This window comes from Cnephaeus nilssonii (assembly GCF_951640355.1).
Source record: "Cnephaeus nilssonii genome assembly, chromosome: 11".
Lineage (NCBI taxonomy): Eukaryota > Metazoa > Chordata > Mammalia > Chiroptera > Vespertilionidae > Cnephaeus > Cnephaeus nilssonii.
In genome coordinates, this window is record NC_137082.1 from 24,699,701 (window position 1) to 24,716,183 (window position 16,483).

At 44.0% G+C, this 16,483-nt stretch overlaps 2 protein-coding genes across 2 annotated transcripts in view; one reads left to right on the plus strand and one right to left on the minus strand.

Moving 5' to 3' along the window:
- The window catches only part of SLX4IP (SLX4 interacting protein), a 206,436-nt gene that overhangs the window by 173,943 nt on the left and 16,010 nt on the right, over positions 1 to 16,483 (minus strand). Inside the window, exon 2 of the mRNA XM_079784896.1 lies at positions 9,185 to 9,240. Coding sequence (XP_079641022.1) covers positions 9,185 to 9,211 — 27 coding nt within the window. The 5' untranslated portion in view covers positions 9,212 to 9,240. The remainder of the gene's footprint in view (positions 1 to 9,184; positions 9,241 to 16,483) is intronic.
- Positions 9,357 to 12,661, plus strand: LOC307107453 (calmodulin-alpha-like; the record flags this gene model as incomplete). Its single annotated transcript, XM_079784703.1, is given in 6 exon segments — positions 9,357 to 9,362; positions 9,583 to 9,740; positions 10,773 to 10,872; positions 10,876 to 10,896; positions 10,900 to 11,054; positions 12,658 to 12,661. Coding segments are annotated over 6 exon segments (444 nt in total).

The window sequence follows — 16,483 nt, forward strand, 5'->3', positions numbered from 1 at the left end:
CAGAGTAATGGTCATGGAATTTATACATCGGATGGATGAGAAAATCAACAACTTATGCAAGAATCAGGAAGAAATGAAAAGTGATATAGCTACAATCAAAAACACCATGGAAAGTTTCAACAGTAGATTACAAGAAGCAGAGGACCGAATTAGTGAGTTAGAAGATCAGGTACAGAAACAAGCGCAAGCTGAACAGCAATTGGAGAAAAAAATTAAAAAGCAGGAGGAAAGCCTAAGGGAGCTTCGGGACAACATGAAACGAAGTAACATGCGTATAATAGGGCTGCCAGAAGGACAAGAAGAGCAGCAGGGATTAGAAAATCTATTTGAAGAAATAATGACAGAAAACTTCCCGGATATGGGAAAGATAAAAGTTACGCCAGTAAAGAGAGTCCCAAGCAGGATCAACCCCAAAAGACCCACACCAAGACATGTCATAATTTCAATGGCAAATATAAATGATAAAGAGAGAATCCTAAAGGCGGCAAGAGAGAGACAGAGAGTTACCTACAAAGGAACACCCATCAGATTGTCAAATGATTACTCATCAGAAACACAACAAGCTAGAAGTGAATGGAAGGAGGTATACAAAGTGTTGCAAAGCAAAGGACTGAATCCAAGAATACTATATCCAGCAAGACTATCAATCAAAATTGAAGGGGAAATCAGGAGCTTTGCAGACAAAAAAAGCCTCAGGGAGTTTATCACCACCAAACCAGCAATGCAAGAATTGCTAAAGGGAATACTGTAAAAAGAAGAAATAAACAGGTAAGAAGGAATACAGACACAAAAATAGATATGACTGCAAACAAATACCTTTCAGTAATAACTTTAAATGTAAACGGACTAAATGCTCCAATCAAAAGACATCGAGTAGCTGAATGGATAAAAAAACACGACCCATATATATGCTGTCTACAAGAGACCCACCTCAGAACAAGAGACTCACACAGATTGAAAGTGAAGGGATGGAAAAATATCTTTCAGGCAAATGGAAATGAAAAAAAAGCTGGGGTAGCAATACTTATATCTGACAAAATAGACCTCAAAGTAAATGCCATAACAAGAGATAAGGAAGGCCACTTCATAATACTAAAGGGAGAAATCCAACAAGAAGAAATAATTCTGGTAAACATATACGCTCCCAATATAGGAGCACCCAAATACATAAAAAAACTCCTGGAGGATATCAAGGGAGAGATTAATAGCAACACAATCATAGTAGGAGACTTTAATACCCCACTATCACCACTGGACAAATCCTCTAAACAAAAAATCAGCAAAGAAACAGCAATCCTAAATGACTCACTAGACCAGATGGAATTAATTGACATCTTCAGAACATTTCACCCCAAAGCCACAGAATATACATTCTTCTCAAGTGCACATGGGTCATTTTCAAAGATAGACCATATGCTGGGTCACAGGCAAAGTCTCTTCAAATTCAAGAAGATAGAAATTATATCAAGCATCTTCTCAGATCACAGTGGCATAAAACTGGAAATCAACTACAATAAAAACAATCCAAAGAAATCAAACACATGGAGACTAAACAGCATGCTATTAAACAAGGACTGGGTCACCAGAGAGATCAAGGAAGAAATAAAAAACATCATGGCAACAAATGACAATGAAAACACAACAATCCAAAATCTATGGGACACAGCGAAAGCAGTCTTGAGAGGGAAGTTCATAGCTCTACAGGCCTATTGCAAAAAAACAAGAAACAATGGTAATAAATTACTTAACCCTACAACTCAAAGAGCTAGAAAAAGAGCAGCAAGAAAAGCCCAGTGTAACCAGAAGGAAGGAAATAACAAAGATCAGAGCGGAGATAAATGACATAGAGACCAAAGAAACAATACATAAGATCAACAAAACCAAGAGCTGGTTCTTTGAAAGGATAAACAAGATTGATGGACCTCTAGCCAGGCTCACCAAGAAGCAAAGAGAGAGGACCCAAATAAACAAAATCAGAAATGAAAGAGGTGAAATAACAACAGACCCCGCTGAGATACAAAGGATTGTTACAAAATACTACGAACAACTCTATTCCAACAAACTGGACAATCTGGAGGAAATGGACATATTCCTAGAAAAATATAACCTTCCAAAAATCAATCAAGAAGAATCTAAACAGCTCAATAGGCCAATAACTATGGACGAAATTGAAGCAGTCATCAAAAAGCTTCCAGCAAACAAAAGCCCGGGGCCAGATGGCTTCACAGGAGAGTTTTACCAAACATTCAAGGAAGAACTAAAACCTATCCTCCTCAGACTATTCCAAAAAATTCAAGTGGAAGGAACACTTCCAAGCTCCTTCTATGAAGCCAGCATCACCCTAATACCAAAACCAGATAAAGACAACACAATGAAAGAGAATTACAGACCAATATCCCTCATGAACATAGATGCCAAAATCCTCAACAAAATTCTAGCAAATCGGCTCCAGCAGTACATCAGAAAGATCATACACCATGACCAAGTAGGATTTATCCCAGGAATGCAAGGATGGTACAATATCCGCAAATCAATAAACGTGATACATCACATAAACAAATTGAAAGATAAAAATCACATAGTCATATCAATTGATGCAGAAAAAGCATTTGACAAAATCCAACACCCTTTCTTGATAAAAGCTCTCAACAAGGTGGGAATAGATGGCTCATACCTCAACATAATAAAAGCTATATATGATAAACCCACAGCAAACATCATACTCAATGGACAAAAACTAAAGACATTTCCCCTAAGAACAGGAACAAGACAGGGATGCCCACTCTCACCACTCCTGTTTGACATAGTACTGGAAGTATTAGCCATTGCAATTAGACAAGAAGAAGAAATAAAAGGCATCCAGATTGGAAAAGAACAAGTAAAGCTGTCTTTATTTGCAGACGACATGATATTGTACATAAAAAATCCGAAAGACTCCGTCAAAAAACTCATAGACTTAATAAATGAATTCGGCAATGTAGCAGGATACAAAATTAACGCCAAGAAATCTATGGCCTTTCTATACACCAATAGTGAACTTACAGACAGAGAGACTAAAAAGGCAATCCCATTTACCATCGCACCAAAAAAATTAAGATACCTAGGAATAAACTTAACTAAGGAGGTAAAAGACCTATACACGGAAAACTACAGGACACTGAAAAAAGAGATAGAGGAAGACGTAAACAGATGGAAGAACATACCATGTTCATGGATTGGTAGAATCAACATCATTAAAATGTCCATACTACCCAAAGCAATCTATAGATTCAATGCACTCCCCATTAAAATACCAACGGCATATTTCACAGACCTTGAAAGAACTCTCCAAAAATTCATCTGGAATAAAAAAAGACCCCGAATAGCCACAGCAATCCTGAGAAAGAAGAATAAAGTAGGAGGGATCTCAATACCAGATTTCAAGCTGTATTACAAAGCCACTGTTCTCAAAACAGCCTGGTACTGGCACAAGAACAGACATATAGATCAATGGAACAGAATAGAGAATCCAGATATTGACCCAAACCACTATGCTCAATTAATATTTGACAAAGGAGGCATGAACATACAATGGAATAAAGACAGTCTCTTCAATAAATGGTGTTGGGAAAATTGGACAGATACATGCAAAAAAAATGAAGCTTGATCACCAACTTACGCCATACACAAAAATAAACTCAAAATGGATACAGGACTTAAACATAAGACGGGAAACCATAAAAATACTAGAGCAATCCACAGGCAGCAAAATGTCAGACATATGCCAAAAGAAATTCTTCACTGACACTGCCCCTAGGGCAATGGAAGCTAAAGAGAAAATTAACAAATGGGACTACATCAAAATAAAAAGCTTTTTCACAGCAAAAGAAACCATCAACAAAACAACAAGAAGGCCCACTGCATGGGAGAACATATTTGCAAATGGCATCACTGATAAAGGTTTAATCTCCAACATCTACAGGCAGCTTATACAACTTAATAAAAGGAAGATAAATGATCCAATAAAAAAATGGGCAACAGACCTAAATAGAATCTTTTCAAAAGAAGACAGAAGGAAGGCCAAGAGACACATGAAAACATGCTCAACGTCACTAATTATCCGAGAGATGCAAATCAAAACAACAATGCGGTACCATCTCACACCTGTCAGAATGGCTATCATCAACAAATCAACAAACGACAAGTGTTGGCGAGGATGCGGAGAAAAAGGAACCCTCGTGCACTGCTGGTGGGATTGCAGACTGGTGCAGCCACTGTGGAGAACAGTATGGAGTTTCCTCAAAAAACTGAAAATGGAACTCCCATTTGACCCAGTAATCCCACTCCTGGGAATATATCCGAAGAAACTAGAAACACCAATTAGAAAGGATATATGCACCCCTATGTTCATAGCAGCGCAATTCACCATAGCTAAGATTTGGAAACAGCCTAGGTGCCCGTCAGCAGATGACTGGATCAGAAAACTGTGGTACATCTACACAATGGAATACTATGCTGCCATAAAAAAGAAGGAATTCTCATAATTTGCAGCAACCTGGGAGGAATTGGAGAACATTATGTTAAGTGAAATAAGTCAGTCAATGAAAGAAAAATACCACATGATCTCACTCATTTATGGATAATAAAGAACATTATAAACTTGAACAAAAAGATAGATACAGAGACAGTAAAGCATCAAACAGACTGTCAAATTACAAGGGGAAGGTTAGGGAGAGGTGGGGGAGATAAGAGATCAATAAAAGGACTTGTATGCATGCATATAAGCATAACCAATGGATGCAAAACTCTGGGGGGTGGGGGCATATATGGGAGTGGGGTGTGGGGAGGGCAATGGTAAGATATGTACACATATAATACCTTAATAAAAAAATTGGAAAAAAAAAAGAGTAGATTAATAGATTAAATACAGATGAAAAGTTTTTAATAAACGAAAGAAGGTCTGATAAAAAGCACTCTGAATGCAACACAAAGGCAGAAAAAGAAGAGAAACAGGAAAAGGAAAACGGCCAAGCAGCACTCATACAAGATTACTGGAACAGCATTCATCAGAGAAGGCACATGGTAATGACATCATTAAGTGTGCATGTCCCCTACTAACCATGACACTATGGAAGTGCATAGCAATCTGGAAGGGTGAGATGTCAGATATTCAGAATGGCATCGCAGTGCTCGAGGCTTTTAAGCTGCATGATTAGGAAAGCACTGGCCTTTGCCTGTGTGACCAGAGGCAGGAATACAATCACAATGTGATGTGTAAAATCTTTCATATAATGTTTCAGAACCCTGTTTATATCCCTAACCAGTTAGCTTGATACCCATGGTTGAGGTAACTCCCCTGCTTGGCATAATCTAAGAGCTAGGTTCTAAGCCTTCATGGTGCAACTGTGAGATGGGAAAATACAGTAGCAGGATTTGCCACATCAGTGTGTATGGCCTGGAAATCAGCAGACCCATCTCTGGCATAATTAGGGGATGGGGGTCCAAGCTTTGTGGTTGACCAGGATTGTTTGCTCTACTGGGTCATAGCCAGTTTGGGCAGAACTTTGCAAGAGGCCCAGTCCTTTACTGAACAGTCCAGGGACTCAGTCCTGGACAAGTTAATATCACCCCTCTAACACATAAGAAACTATCCTATCTAATAAAAGTCTAATATGCAAATTGTCCCCTTGGGCAATCAGGAGTTCGACTGGGAGACCAGGAGTCAACTGCTCGCTATGATATGCGCTGACCACCAGGGGGCAGCGCGGAACATGTCAGCAAGGCGACACTGGCAGCGGGCAGCAGTGAAGGCGCTGCCAGCCCTGATGGGCCCGACAAGAGCGGGACCGCAGCAGGATGGTGGGGCAGGTGAGGGTAACTGGGGGTGGGTGGTGGCAACCAACCTTCTGTGGCACCTGGACTGGGGGGGGGGCTGCAACCTCTCACTGGCTACCTGGGGGCGGGGAGACGGGGACGGAGGTGTGGTGAGAATATGAGATGTCCAACAAGTTCACTCTCAGTCCCCCTGCTACCCTCCCCTGGGATGCCAGGGCTCGCGCGCCAGGGAAGCCCCCGCGCTCAGGTGCTGGATGCCCGTGAGGAGCCCACCCCGCACCTGCGCAGCCTCTTCCGGGTGAGTCAGGCCACAGCTGATGGGGCCACAGGAGCTGGTTGGGCTCCCCGTGGGTTCGCGCAGGAGCGAGGCTGGCTGGAGGCCCATGCTGTGCCCTAGCCCATGGTGTCCAGCCACACTCACCACATCTCCCCATGGGGACTCAGGTGCCGTGACTCAGGTGGAGCGGGGCTCGCGGGGGCCCGGGGACCCAGGTGTTGCCCAGGGCCTAGAGGTCAGCTGGCACCTGCCCTTCCACACCAGACGCTTCGTGCTTTGATCGCCAGCCAGGCCCAGGGACCACACCCGTGCACAAATTTCGTGCACTGGGCCTCTAGTTTATTATATGAGACTATCCAACAAACTCTGTTTAAGAGTTTCAAGTTCTACTTGACTGAAACTGAGATTATGCAGGGAGAGAATAAAGAGGAGCACTACCCAAAGAGAAAATGATCAAGATTTTCCACAATGAATAAAAACTTGAATCTTTCAAATGAAGATGTACTGGTATATCTCATCCCAAGCCAGATAAATAAACGCAAGTCTTTATCTTGATATTTAATAGTAGAATTGCAGAACATCACAAAGAGAAATAAAATCTTAAGAGCAACCAGAGAGAAAAGACAGATAACCAAGAGAGGAATCACAATGCGAATTCTGTGGTAACTAGTCTCCACAGATTACCCCGCCAAGCTTCCCCTTCCCTGTAAGTGCATACTGCTTCTCATATCAAGAGGTGCAGCTCTTCTGGGGCTGGGTTAGAATGCGCTGACCAATAGAATGCCGCAGAAATGGGATCTGAGACTTTGGCTGCCATAAGAGGACTGGCAAATTACACTTCTTTCTTCTTGCAACTCTTGCTGTGGGACACCATCTTTCAAATCTCGGCCACCAAGTTAGAAGAAGCCCAACCCATGCAGAGTAGCCACACAAATGAGAACTAGAAGGGCAACAATTTACAGCCCCAAGTATGATTCCACACGCAGTCAAGTATTAACTGTGAGTAGTCATCTTTGATGGTCTATCTGAATTGAGTCCCCACATAATTGTAGCTCCAGGCAACATCAAAAAGAGAAACGACCCCACTGATATCAGGCAACTTACAGAATCATGGAAAAGAACAAAATGGCTCATTTTTTAAGACACTAAATGTAAATTTTAAATTGATAATTAAAACATTTTTCAGTTGCAATAATAGATCCCAGAAGATAATGGAAAAATATATCTAAAGTGTTGAGGAAAAATAATGCTCAACCTAGAATTCTATAACAAACTACATCTTTTTCTAGAGTAAGATCAAAAGGTATTCTTAGACAAATAGTGCAAGTTCACCACTTAATAATCTCTCACAGAGAGAAATACTACAGAACAACTGGTACAAGAAATGACTATAAAAAATGACTATAAGCAATAAAATTTATAAGTATGTTGTAAATCTAAATAAGCACTGACGTGCTAAAAAGATACAATTATAATTTTAAATAGTATCTGACCTGGTTAACTAATTTGTCTATTAGTGTTTTGGTGTTTTGAATTCATCCTACATAATAAAAAGGTAATATGTAAATTACCATCACTCCGCTATGCCCATGATTGGGCCAGCAGGAGGCGCAGGGGGTGGGACTTGGGGTGGCCGGGGTGGTGATTGGGCCAGCAGGATGCTGAGCTCGCATCGCCAGCAGCGGCACGAGCTCAGCGTCTGCGCCATGGCTGTGCTGTGGCACAGAAGGGGCCTCTGGGGCAGCGAGCCGGGCGTTTGAAGGCCCCGGCTGACGAGGCGGCGCGGGCGGGCAGGCGACGCGGCTCCCAGGGGAGGAGTCTGGCGGCGGTCGGGCCACAGGAGCGCGCGGCAGCATCCGCAGAGGACGCGGGTTTCCATGCAGCCCGGGCCGGCCAAGGGAGGGCTCATGAGGGAGCCAGAAGGCAGAGGAGGCGGCGGCGGCCCCAGCCTTCCTGGGCAGGAGGCGAAGGCAAGACCCTGGCCTGGGCTCCGGCTGCCGGAGGACCACGCCCCCGCCCTGCCTCGCCCTAGGGGCCCAGGGACTTCGGGGCTGCCTGTCACACCGGGTCCCGACCAGCGGACAGACAGCCTACACGTGCATGATTTAATCATGCACTGGGCCTCTAGTACTAAATAAAATAGTAGCATAGAGAAAATGCCCTAAAAAAAGAGCCAATATATATGAAAGCATCTCTGAGACATTATACCCACTATTTATCAGTTCTTCCTGCCTCCTTCCCACATACATGATCCTCCCACGTCTCCACACCTGAGAAGGTCTCAGCCCCAAACATTAAGGGATAGAGAAGAGACACTTGTAAGTGTTATGCCCAGAGTTCGGGATCCCCAATAATCAACCACCAGGGAGCCTTTTCTCTGATGCAAAAGCAAAGAGTCTTTATTCAAACCCGGGTTTGGCGCAGCAGTGAGACCAGAGAGCGAGCCCCGGGAGAACAATAGGTTATAAAGGGTTGGTCATTTGGGTGGGCTTAGGGAAGTGACGTGGGTTACAGAGATTGCCTTATTAGGACCTAAGCTGCGTCTCTGGAGCTTTATTGGTCCACTCAGGCAGTGGTTGGGGAAGTTAGGACATTCCTGGGGCTCCTGTGGCCACTCCCAGCAGGGGAGGAGGGGGGATCAGACTGACTAGCTCTGCAAGATGGAGGACAGCCAGTTCTGCTTTGTCCTTTCAGTAAGAGGAAAGCAAAAGAGGGCAACCAGGCAAGAGAACTCTCCCCTAGCATTCACCAGGTGCAACATTTGATGCCTAGTTTTTCATTTTCATCTGCTTTGTCAGAATAAAAAATTATGTCATGGACATACAATGTGAATGATAATTTTTAAAATTAAGGACCAAGTAATGCCTTTTGGTCAGAAGACAGCAACTCCCATAATCATATAAACTACAAATTTTCTCCCCACGTCTAATTCTAAACATGAAAATTTTCAATCCCCTATTTAAAGTTTTCAGTAGAGAACCAAATTTAAAGAGTAGAAGAAAAGTTCAGAGCTTCTACTTCCAATTAACATAGAACTTAGTTATACTAGAAAGTGATTAATCCTTTTAAAGAATACTATTAAGCATTACTTACTTTAATAGCAAATTTCTTTGACGCCATGGCTTACTGATTCCAAAGTAATTACAGACCTTTAACAGAAGAAAAAAGAAAGTTAAAAGTAAGTATATAAAAAATCTCTGTCTATTTGAATATTACACGGGAGAAAGGTTGGCTGAATAGTCAAATATCAATAGGTATTTGCAAGATGAATGTTCACTTATAATTAGTCTTAACAAAAATATTACATTAAATTAGTAATTTTAAAACTGCCCACAAAGAAAAGCACAGACCCAGATATATTCTACCAAATGTTTGAAGAAGAATTAATATTAATCCTTCACAAACTCTTTAATAAAACAGAAGCATAAGAAAAACTTCTCGAGTCTAAGGGGAGCAAGTGAGCTGAGTGGCTATGTGGTCACGTCTTGGAGGCCAACAGCACCTGCAGCAAGGCTGACGAACTGACTAAAGAGCAGATTGCAGAATTCAAAGGAGCTTTTTCACTATTTGATAAAGATGGTGATGGAACTACAACAAAGGAATTGGGAACTGTAATGAGGTCTCTTGGACAGAATCTCACAGAAGCAGAGTTATAGGACACTAGAGGCCCGGTGCACGAAATTCGTGCACGGAGGGGGGTGTGTCCCTCAGCCCAGCCTGCACCCTCTCCAATCTGGGACCCCTCGAGGGATGTCCGACTGCCCGTTTAGGCCTGATCCCGGATCGGGCCTAAACGGGCAGTCGGACATCCCTCTCACAATCCAGGACTGCTGGCTCCCAAATGATCACCTGCCTGCCTTCCTGACTGCCCCTAACCACTTCTCCCTGCCAGCCTGATCAACCCCTAACCACGCCGCTGCCAGCCTGATTGATGCCTAACTGCTCCCCAGCCAGCCTGTTTGCCCCCAACTTCCCTCCTCTGCCGGCCTGGTCACCCCTAACTGCCCTCCCCTGCAGGGTTGATCGCCTCCAACTGCCCTCCCTTGCAGGCCTGGTGCCTCCCAACTGCCCTCCCCTGCTGGCCATCTTGTGGTGGCCATCTTGTGTCCACATGGGGGCAGGATCTTTGACCACATGGGGGCAGCTATATTGTGTGTTGCAGTGATGGTCAATCTGCATATTACTCTTTTATTACATAGGATAGAGGCCTCGTGCATGGGTGGGGGCTGACTGGTTTGCCCTGAAGGGTGGGGGTTCCCTTGGGGCGTGGGGCGGCCTGAGCGAGGGGCCTGTGGTGGTTTGCAGGCTGGCCACGTCCCGTGGCGACCCAAGAGGAGGCTCTGGTATCTGGAATTTATTTATCTTCTACAATTGAAACTTTGTAGCCTGGAGCAAAGCCAAGCCTGCTGCTCGCTCCAACAGTGATTTCTGTTGGAATTAATTCACCTTCTATAATTGAAACTTTATAGCCTTGAGTGGAGGCTTAGGCCGGCAACAGGATGGCTTCTTTTGTTACCGCAGAAACCCAAGCCTCCCTCCCGCTCTCAGTGGCTGTAGCCATCTTGGTTGGGTTTATTTGCATATTTGCTCCTGATTGGCTGGTGGGCATGGCTTGGCTTTGGGCGTGGCTTAGGTGTAGCGAAGGTGCAGTCAATTTGCATATTACTCTATTATTAGGTAGGATGATTAATGAAATAGATGCTGAGGGTAATGGTACAACTGACTTCCTGAAACTCCTGACAATAATGGCGAAAAAAATAAAAGACAGTGAAGAAAAAAATTAGAGAAGTATCTGTGTGTTTGATTAAGATGGCAATGGCTATGTTAATACAGCAGAGCTTCAACATGTGATGACACACCTTGGAGAGAAATTAACAGATGGAAAGGATGATGAAATAATCAGGGAAGCAGATATGGATGGTGATGGTCAAGTAAACTATGAAGAGTTGTACAGCCGAAACCGGTTTGGCTCAGTGGATAGAGCGTCAGCCTGTGGACTCAAGGGTCCCAGGTTCGATTCCGGTCAAGGGCATGTACCTTGGTTGCGGCCACATCCCCAGTAGGGGGTGTGCAAGAGGCAGCTGATCGATGTTTCTCTCTCATCAATGTTTCTACCTCTCTATCCCTCTCTCTTCCTCTCTGTAAAAAATCAATAAAAATATATATTTAAAAAAAAAAAAGAGTTGTACAAATGATGACAGCAAAGAGACAACATCTGTACAGAATGTGTTCAATTTATTGTACAAAATTATTTATTTGCCTTTTCTTTGTTTGTAACTTATCTGTAAAAGATTTCCCCCTACTGTCAATAAATATGCATATATAGTAATTAGAACTTCATTCCTCCATGTTTTCTTTGTTTATCTTACTATCATTGTTCTGAAACCTTATTTTAGAAATATAGATCAAGTCCTGGCCAGGTAGCTCATTTGGTTTAGTGTGTAGTCCCTACAAGCCAGGGTTGCAGGTTCAATCCTGGGTCAGGGCACATACAAGAATCAACCAATGAATGAATGCATGGGTAAGTAGAACAACAAATCAATGTTTCTCTCTCTCTTTCTCTCTCTTTTTCTCTCCTCTTCCTTCCCTCCCTATTTCCCTCCCTCCCTCCCTCTTGTCCTCCTTCCCCCCTCTTCCCTCCTTCCCTCTCTCTCTAAAAATGAATAAACAATAAAATAATTGATCAAATAACATGATGCTTGTGGCTTACTCTGGATATACCTAAGTCTTTCTGCACACCTAATCTTAGGTGGAGTTGGTCAAATGAGGGAACATCTGGGTTATGCCTTTTTCTAAAGTTGTTTTCTTTAGAAACTGTCAGCATGTTGTTGTTGAAGTGTAGGGTTGTAACTCTGCATGGACTATGGATGGTCAACAATATGTACTTAAATGTTGCACTATTGCAAAAGAGGTGTATTATCCAGGTACTTGCATGCTATTTTTTAATACTGCTGGTCCTATACCAGAAACATTTTCTTTTATTGTTACTTGCTTTTTAAACTTTGTTTAGCCACTTAAAGAAAATCTGCTTATGGCATAATTTGCTTCAAATCTCTTTCAAGTTGTATATTTGTTTTCCACTTTAAAATTTTACCCAATTTTACACCCTCCTCCAAAAAAAAGAAAAACTTCTCAGATCATTCTATGAGGCCACTATTATCCTGATACTAATACCAATCAGAGACATCACAAGATTATATACCAATATTCCTTATAAATAAAGATACAAAAAAATCCTCAACAAAATATTACAAACCAAATCTAGCAAGAATAATTAATATTAATATTATACATCATGACCAAATTGGATTTACCTCTGGAATATAAGGTTTAACACCTGAAAATTAATCAATATAACACACCATATTAATTGATTGAAAGGAAAAAAAAACACATCATCTCAAATTCAAAAAAATTAATAACACCCATTTTTTATTTAAAAAATCCAATTCATTAGTAATAGAATAAACATCCTCAACCTGATAAAGAGCACTTATAAAAAAAAAACACACCCACATCTTAAATCACACTTAATGGTGAAAAGCTGAACACTTTCCCCTTCTTAGATGAGTAAAAGACAGAGCTGTTTGCTCTTGCCATTTCTACACAATATAGTATTAGAGGTTCAAGCCAGGGGAATTAGGCAAGAAAAATAAAAGACATCCAGACTGGGAAAGAAGAGGTAAAACCATATCTATTACAAATGACATGTTCTTATATGTAGGAAATCCTAAAGAATAAAGAACAATAAACTACTAACATAAACAAGTTTAGCAAGACTGTAAGATATAAAGTTAATATTAAAAACTAGAGGCCCGGTGCACGAAATTCATGCATGGGCGGGACGTGTGTGTCCTTCAGCCCAGCCTGCACCCTCTCCAATCTGGGACCCCTCGAGGGATGTCCGACTGCCCTCCCACAATCCAGGACTGCTGGCTCCCAACCACTCGCCTGCCTGCCTGCCTGCCTGATTGCCTCTAACCGCTTCTGCCTGCCAGCCTGATCACCCCCTAACCACTTCCCTGCCTGCCTGATCAGTGCCTAACTGCTCCCCTGCCGGCCCGATTGCCCCTAACTGCCCTCCCCTGCAGGCCTGGTCACCCCTAACTGCCCTCCCCTGCAGGACTGGTCGCCCCCAACTGCCCTCCTCTGCCAGCCCGGTCACCCCTAATGCCCTCCCCTACTGGCCTGGTCGCCCCCAACCGCCCTCCCCTGCAGGCCTGGGTCCCCCCCAACTGTCCTCCCCTGCAGGCCTGGTCGCCCCTAACTGCCCTCCTCTGCCAGCCCGGTCACCGCTAACTGCCCTCCTCTGCTGGCCTGATTGCCCCCAACTTCCCTCCCCTGCAGGCCTGGTCGCCCCTAACTGTCCTACCCAGCAGGCCTGATCACCCCCAACTGCCCACCCCTGCTGGCCAGTCACCCGTAACTTCCCTCCCTTGCCAGCCTGGTCACCCCCAACTGCCCTTCCCTGCAGGCCTGGTCCCCCCCCCCCCCCGCAACTGCCTTCCCCTGCAGGCCTGGTCACCTCTAACTGCCCTCCCCTGCCTGGATCCCCCCCCCCATCTGTCCTCCCCTGCAGGCCTGGTCGCCCCCAACTGCCCTCCTCTGCCAGCCCCGTCACCCCTAACTGCTCTCCCCTGCAGGCCTGGTCGCCACCAACTGCCTTCCTCTGCCAGCCCCGTCACCCCTAACTGCTCTTCCCTGCAGGCCTGGGCCCCCCCCCCAACTGTCCTCCCTTGCAGGCCCGGTCACCCCTAACTGCCCTCCTCTGCAGGCCTGATTGCCCCCAACTGCCCTCCCTTGCAGGCCTGGTCCCTCCCAACTGCCCTCCCCTGTTGGCCTGATCGTCCACAACTGCCCTCCCCTGCCGGCCATCTTGTGGTGGCCATCTTGTGTCCACATGGGGGCGGCCATCTTTGACCACATGGAGGTGCCATCTTGTGTGTTGGAGTGATGGTCAATTTGCATATTACCTCTTTATTATATAGGATGATCTATTTCTATCTACTAGCAATGAATAATCCTGAAATGAAATTAAGAAAACAATTCCATTTATAATAGCATCACAAAGAATACTTATTAAAAACATTTAACAAAACAAGAACAATATTTGTACACCAAAACTATAAAATACTAGAGGCCAGGCCTGCAGCGATTGGGCCTAAACCGGCAGTCCAACATCGCCCAAGGGATTTAGCAGTGCACAAAGCAGCAGGCGGCAGGGGAGGAGCCCGAGCTGGGGCCCCAGCATTGTGCCGCTCATCCTAGCCCCACTGCGCCTGCCGCCACTACTGCTCCCACCACTGCAGCTGCGCTCACCAACCATGAGCCCGCCTTCTGGCTGAGCGGCGCTCCCACTGTGGGAGCGCACTGACCACCAAAGGGCAGTTCCTGCGTTGAGCGTCTGGCCCCTGGTGGTCAGTGCACATCATAGCAACTGGTCAACCTGTTGTAACGTTTGCTTAGGCTTTTATATATATATAGATTATTGAAAGAAATTAAAGACTTAACCTTTTGCACTCGGATGTTGAGTGTCACTCGACACGGTTAGCATCGGTAGCAGGTCTTTTTATACTCTTTGAATGTATCAATAATTTGAAATATAAAAAAATCCAAATAAATAAGTTTGTATGAAAAGAAACTTCAGTTTTTTATTCTACTGCCGCGCTTTGTAAAATCTGGGGTATTTAAAAAATTAAATCCCGAGTAGAATAAAGGAATCGAGAAAAAAGCAAGCGAGTGCAAAGGGTTAAGAAAATAGATATCCCAGGTTCATGGACTGGAGACTAAATATTGTTAAGATAGCAATATTCCTCAGATAGAACTAGAGATTCAACACTATCTCTAGCAAAATCCCAGCTGACTTCTTTATAGAAACTGAAAACTTATCCTAAAATTCAGATGAAAATGCAAGGAATCTGGAGTAGCCAAAATGATCTTGAAAAAGAGAACAAAGTTGGATGACTCATACTTTCCTATCTGAAAACTTATTTCAAAGCTACAGCAATCAAGACGGTGTAGTACTAGCATAAAGATCGACGCATAAATCAATAGAATAAAATTGAAAACTCTGAAACAGACCCTTATAGCTATGGTCAATAGATTTTTAACAAATGCGTCATGACAGTTTAATGGAGAAATAGTCTTTTCAACAAATAGTACCAGGACAACTGGATATCTATATGCAAAAGAATAAAACTGGGCCCCCATATCATACAAAATTTAACTCAAAATGTATGAAAAACCTAAATGTAGGGCTGAAACTCTTAGAAGAAAACACAGGTATAAATTTTGGTAGCCTTACATTAGGCAATAGTTTCTTACACATAATATCAAAGGCACAAGTGACAAAAGAAAAACTGGTAAGTCACATTCCATCAAAATTTAAAACTTTTGTACTTCAAAAGGTATTTCCAATAAACTGAAAAGACAACCCATGGGATGGAAGAAAATATCTTATAAATCATATATCTGACTAGGGGCCCGGTGCACGAAATTCGTGCACTGGGGGTCGGGGGTCCCTCAGCCAAACCTGCCCCCTCTCACATACTGGGAGCCCTCAGGGGATGTCCTACTGACGGCTTAGGCCCATGCCCCACAGGGAGCGTACCTAAGCCGAAGTCTGGCCTCCCTTTATGGGAGGCAACCGGGCTGGTCAGGGGAAGGCACCAGCCCCATCACCCCACTGCTGCAGCCACTGTCAGTCACCGCAGCCACCAAGGTGTTTTCATCAACACCGACTCCAGTCCCTTCACCAAGAAAAAATGACAACTTTCTTTAGGCATTTTCAAGATGTGTCTTTCATAGGATATGGATTTCTTTCTTTATTTTTTATCCTCACCTGAGGGTATGTTTCCATTTACTTTTAGAGAATGTGGAAGAGAAAGGGAAAGACAGAGAGAAACACTTTGACTGGTTGCCTCCTGCATGAGCCCTGATCTGGGCCCCGGCCAGGGAGGAGCCTGCAACCTAGGTACATGCCTTTGATCAGAATCAAACCCAGACCCTGCTGTCTGCAGGCTGAGGCATTATCCACTGAGTCAAACCGGCTAGGGCAGGATATGATATTTCTTAGCCCCTCCAGGAGCGAACCTTCATTTTTTTCTCCAGAAGTGTGGTGGAAAAACCCTAGATCACCTTTTTGGATTCTTATTACCCAAGTTACTAAGAATATTACCAGTGGCATACAAGAAGCTTAGCCAATGTGCAGTGAGAAAAGGTGTTTCCTCTATAGTTCACACCAATGGAGGGCTGGGCCCTGCCCAGGCCTAAAGCCTCTGGCCGAAGCTTTAGGCCTGGGCAGGCCTCTCCAGCTCCCTCTGATCACCGGCTCAGCCCCTGCCCAGGCCTGCCCAGACCGAAAGCCTCTTGGGCAGGAGCGGACCCCCAGCT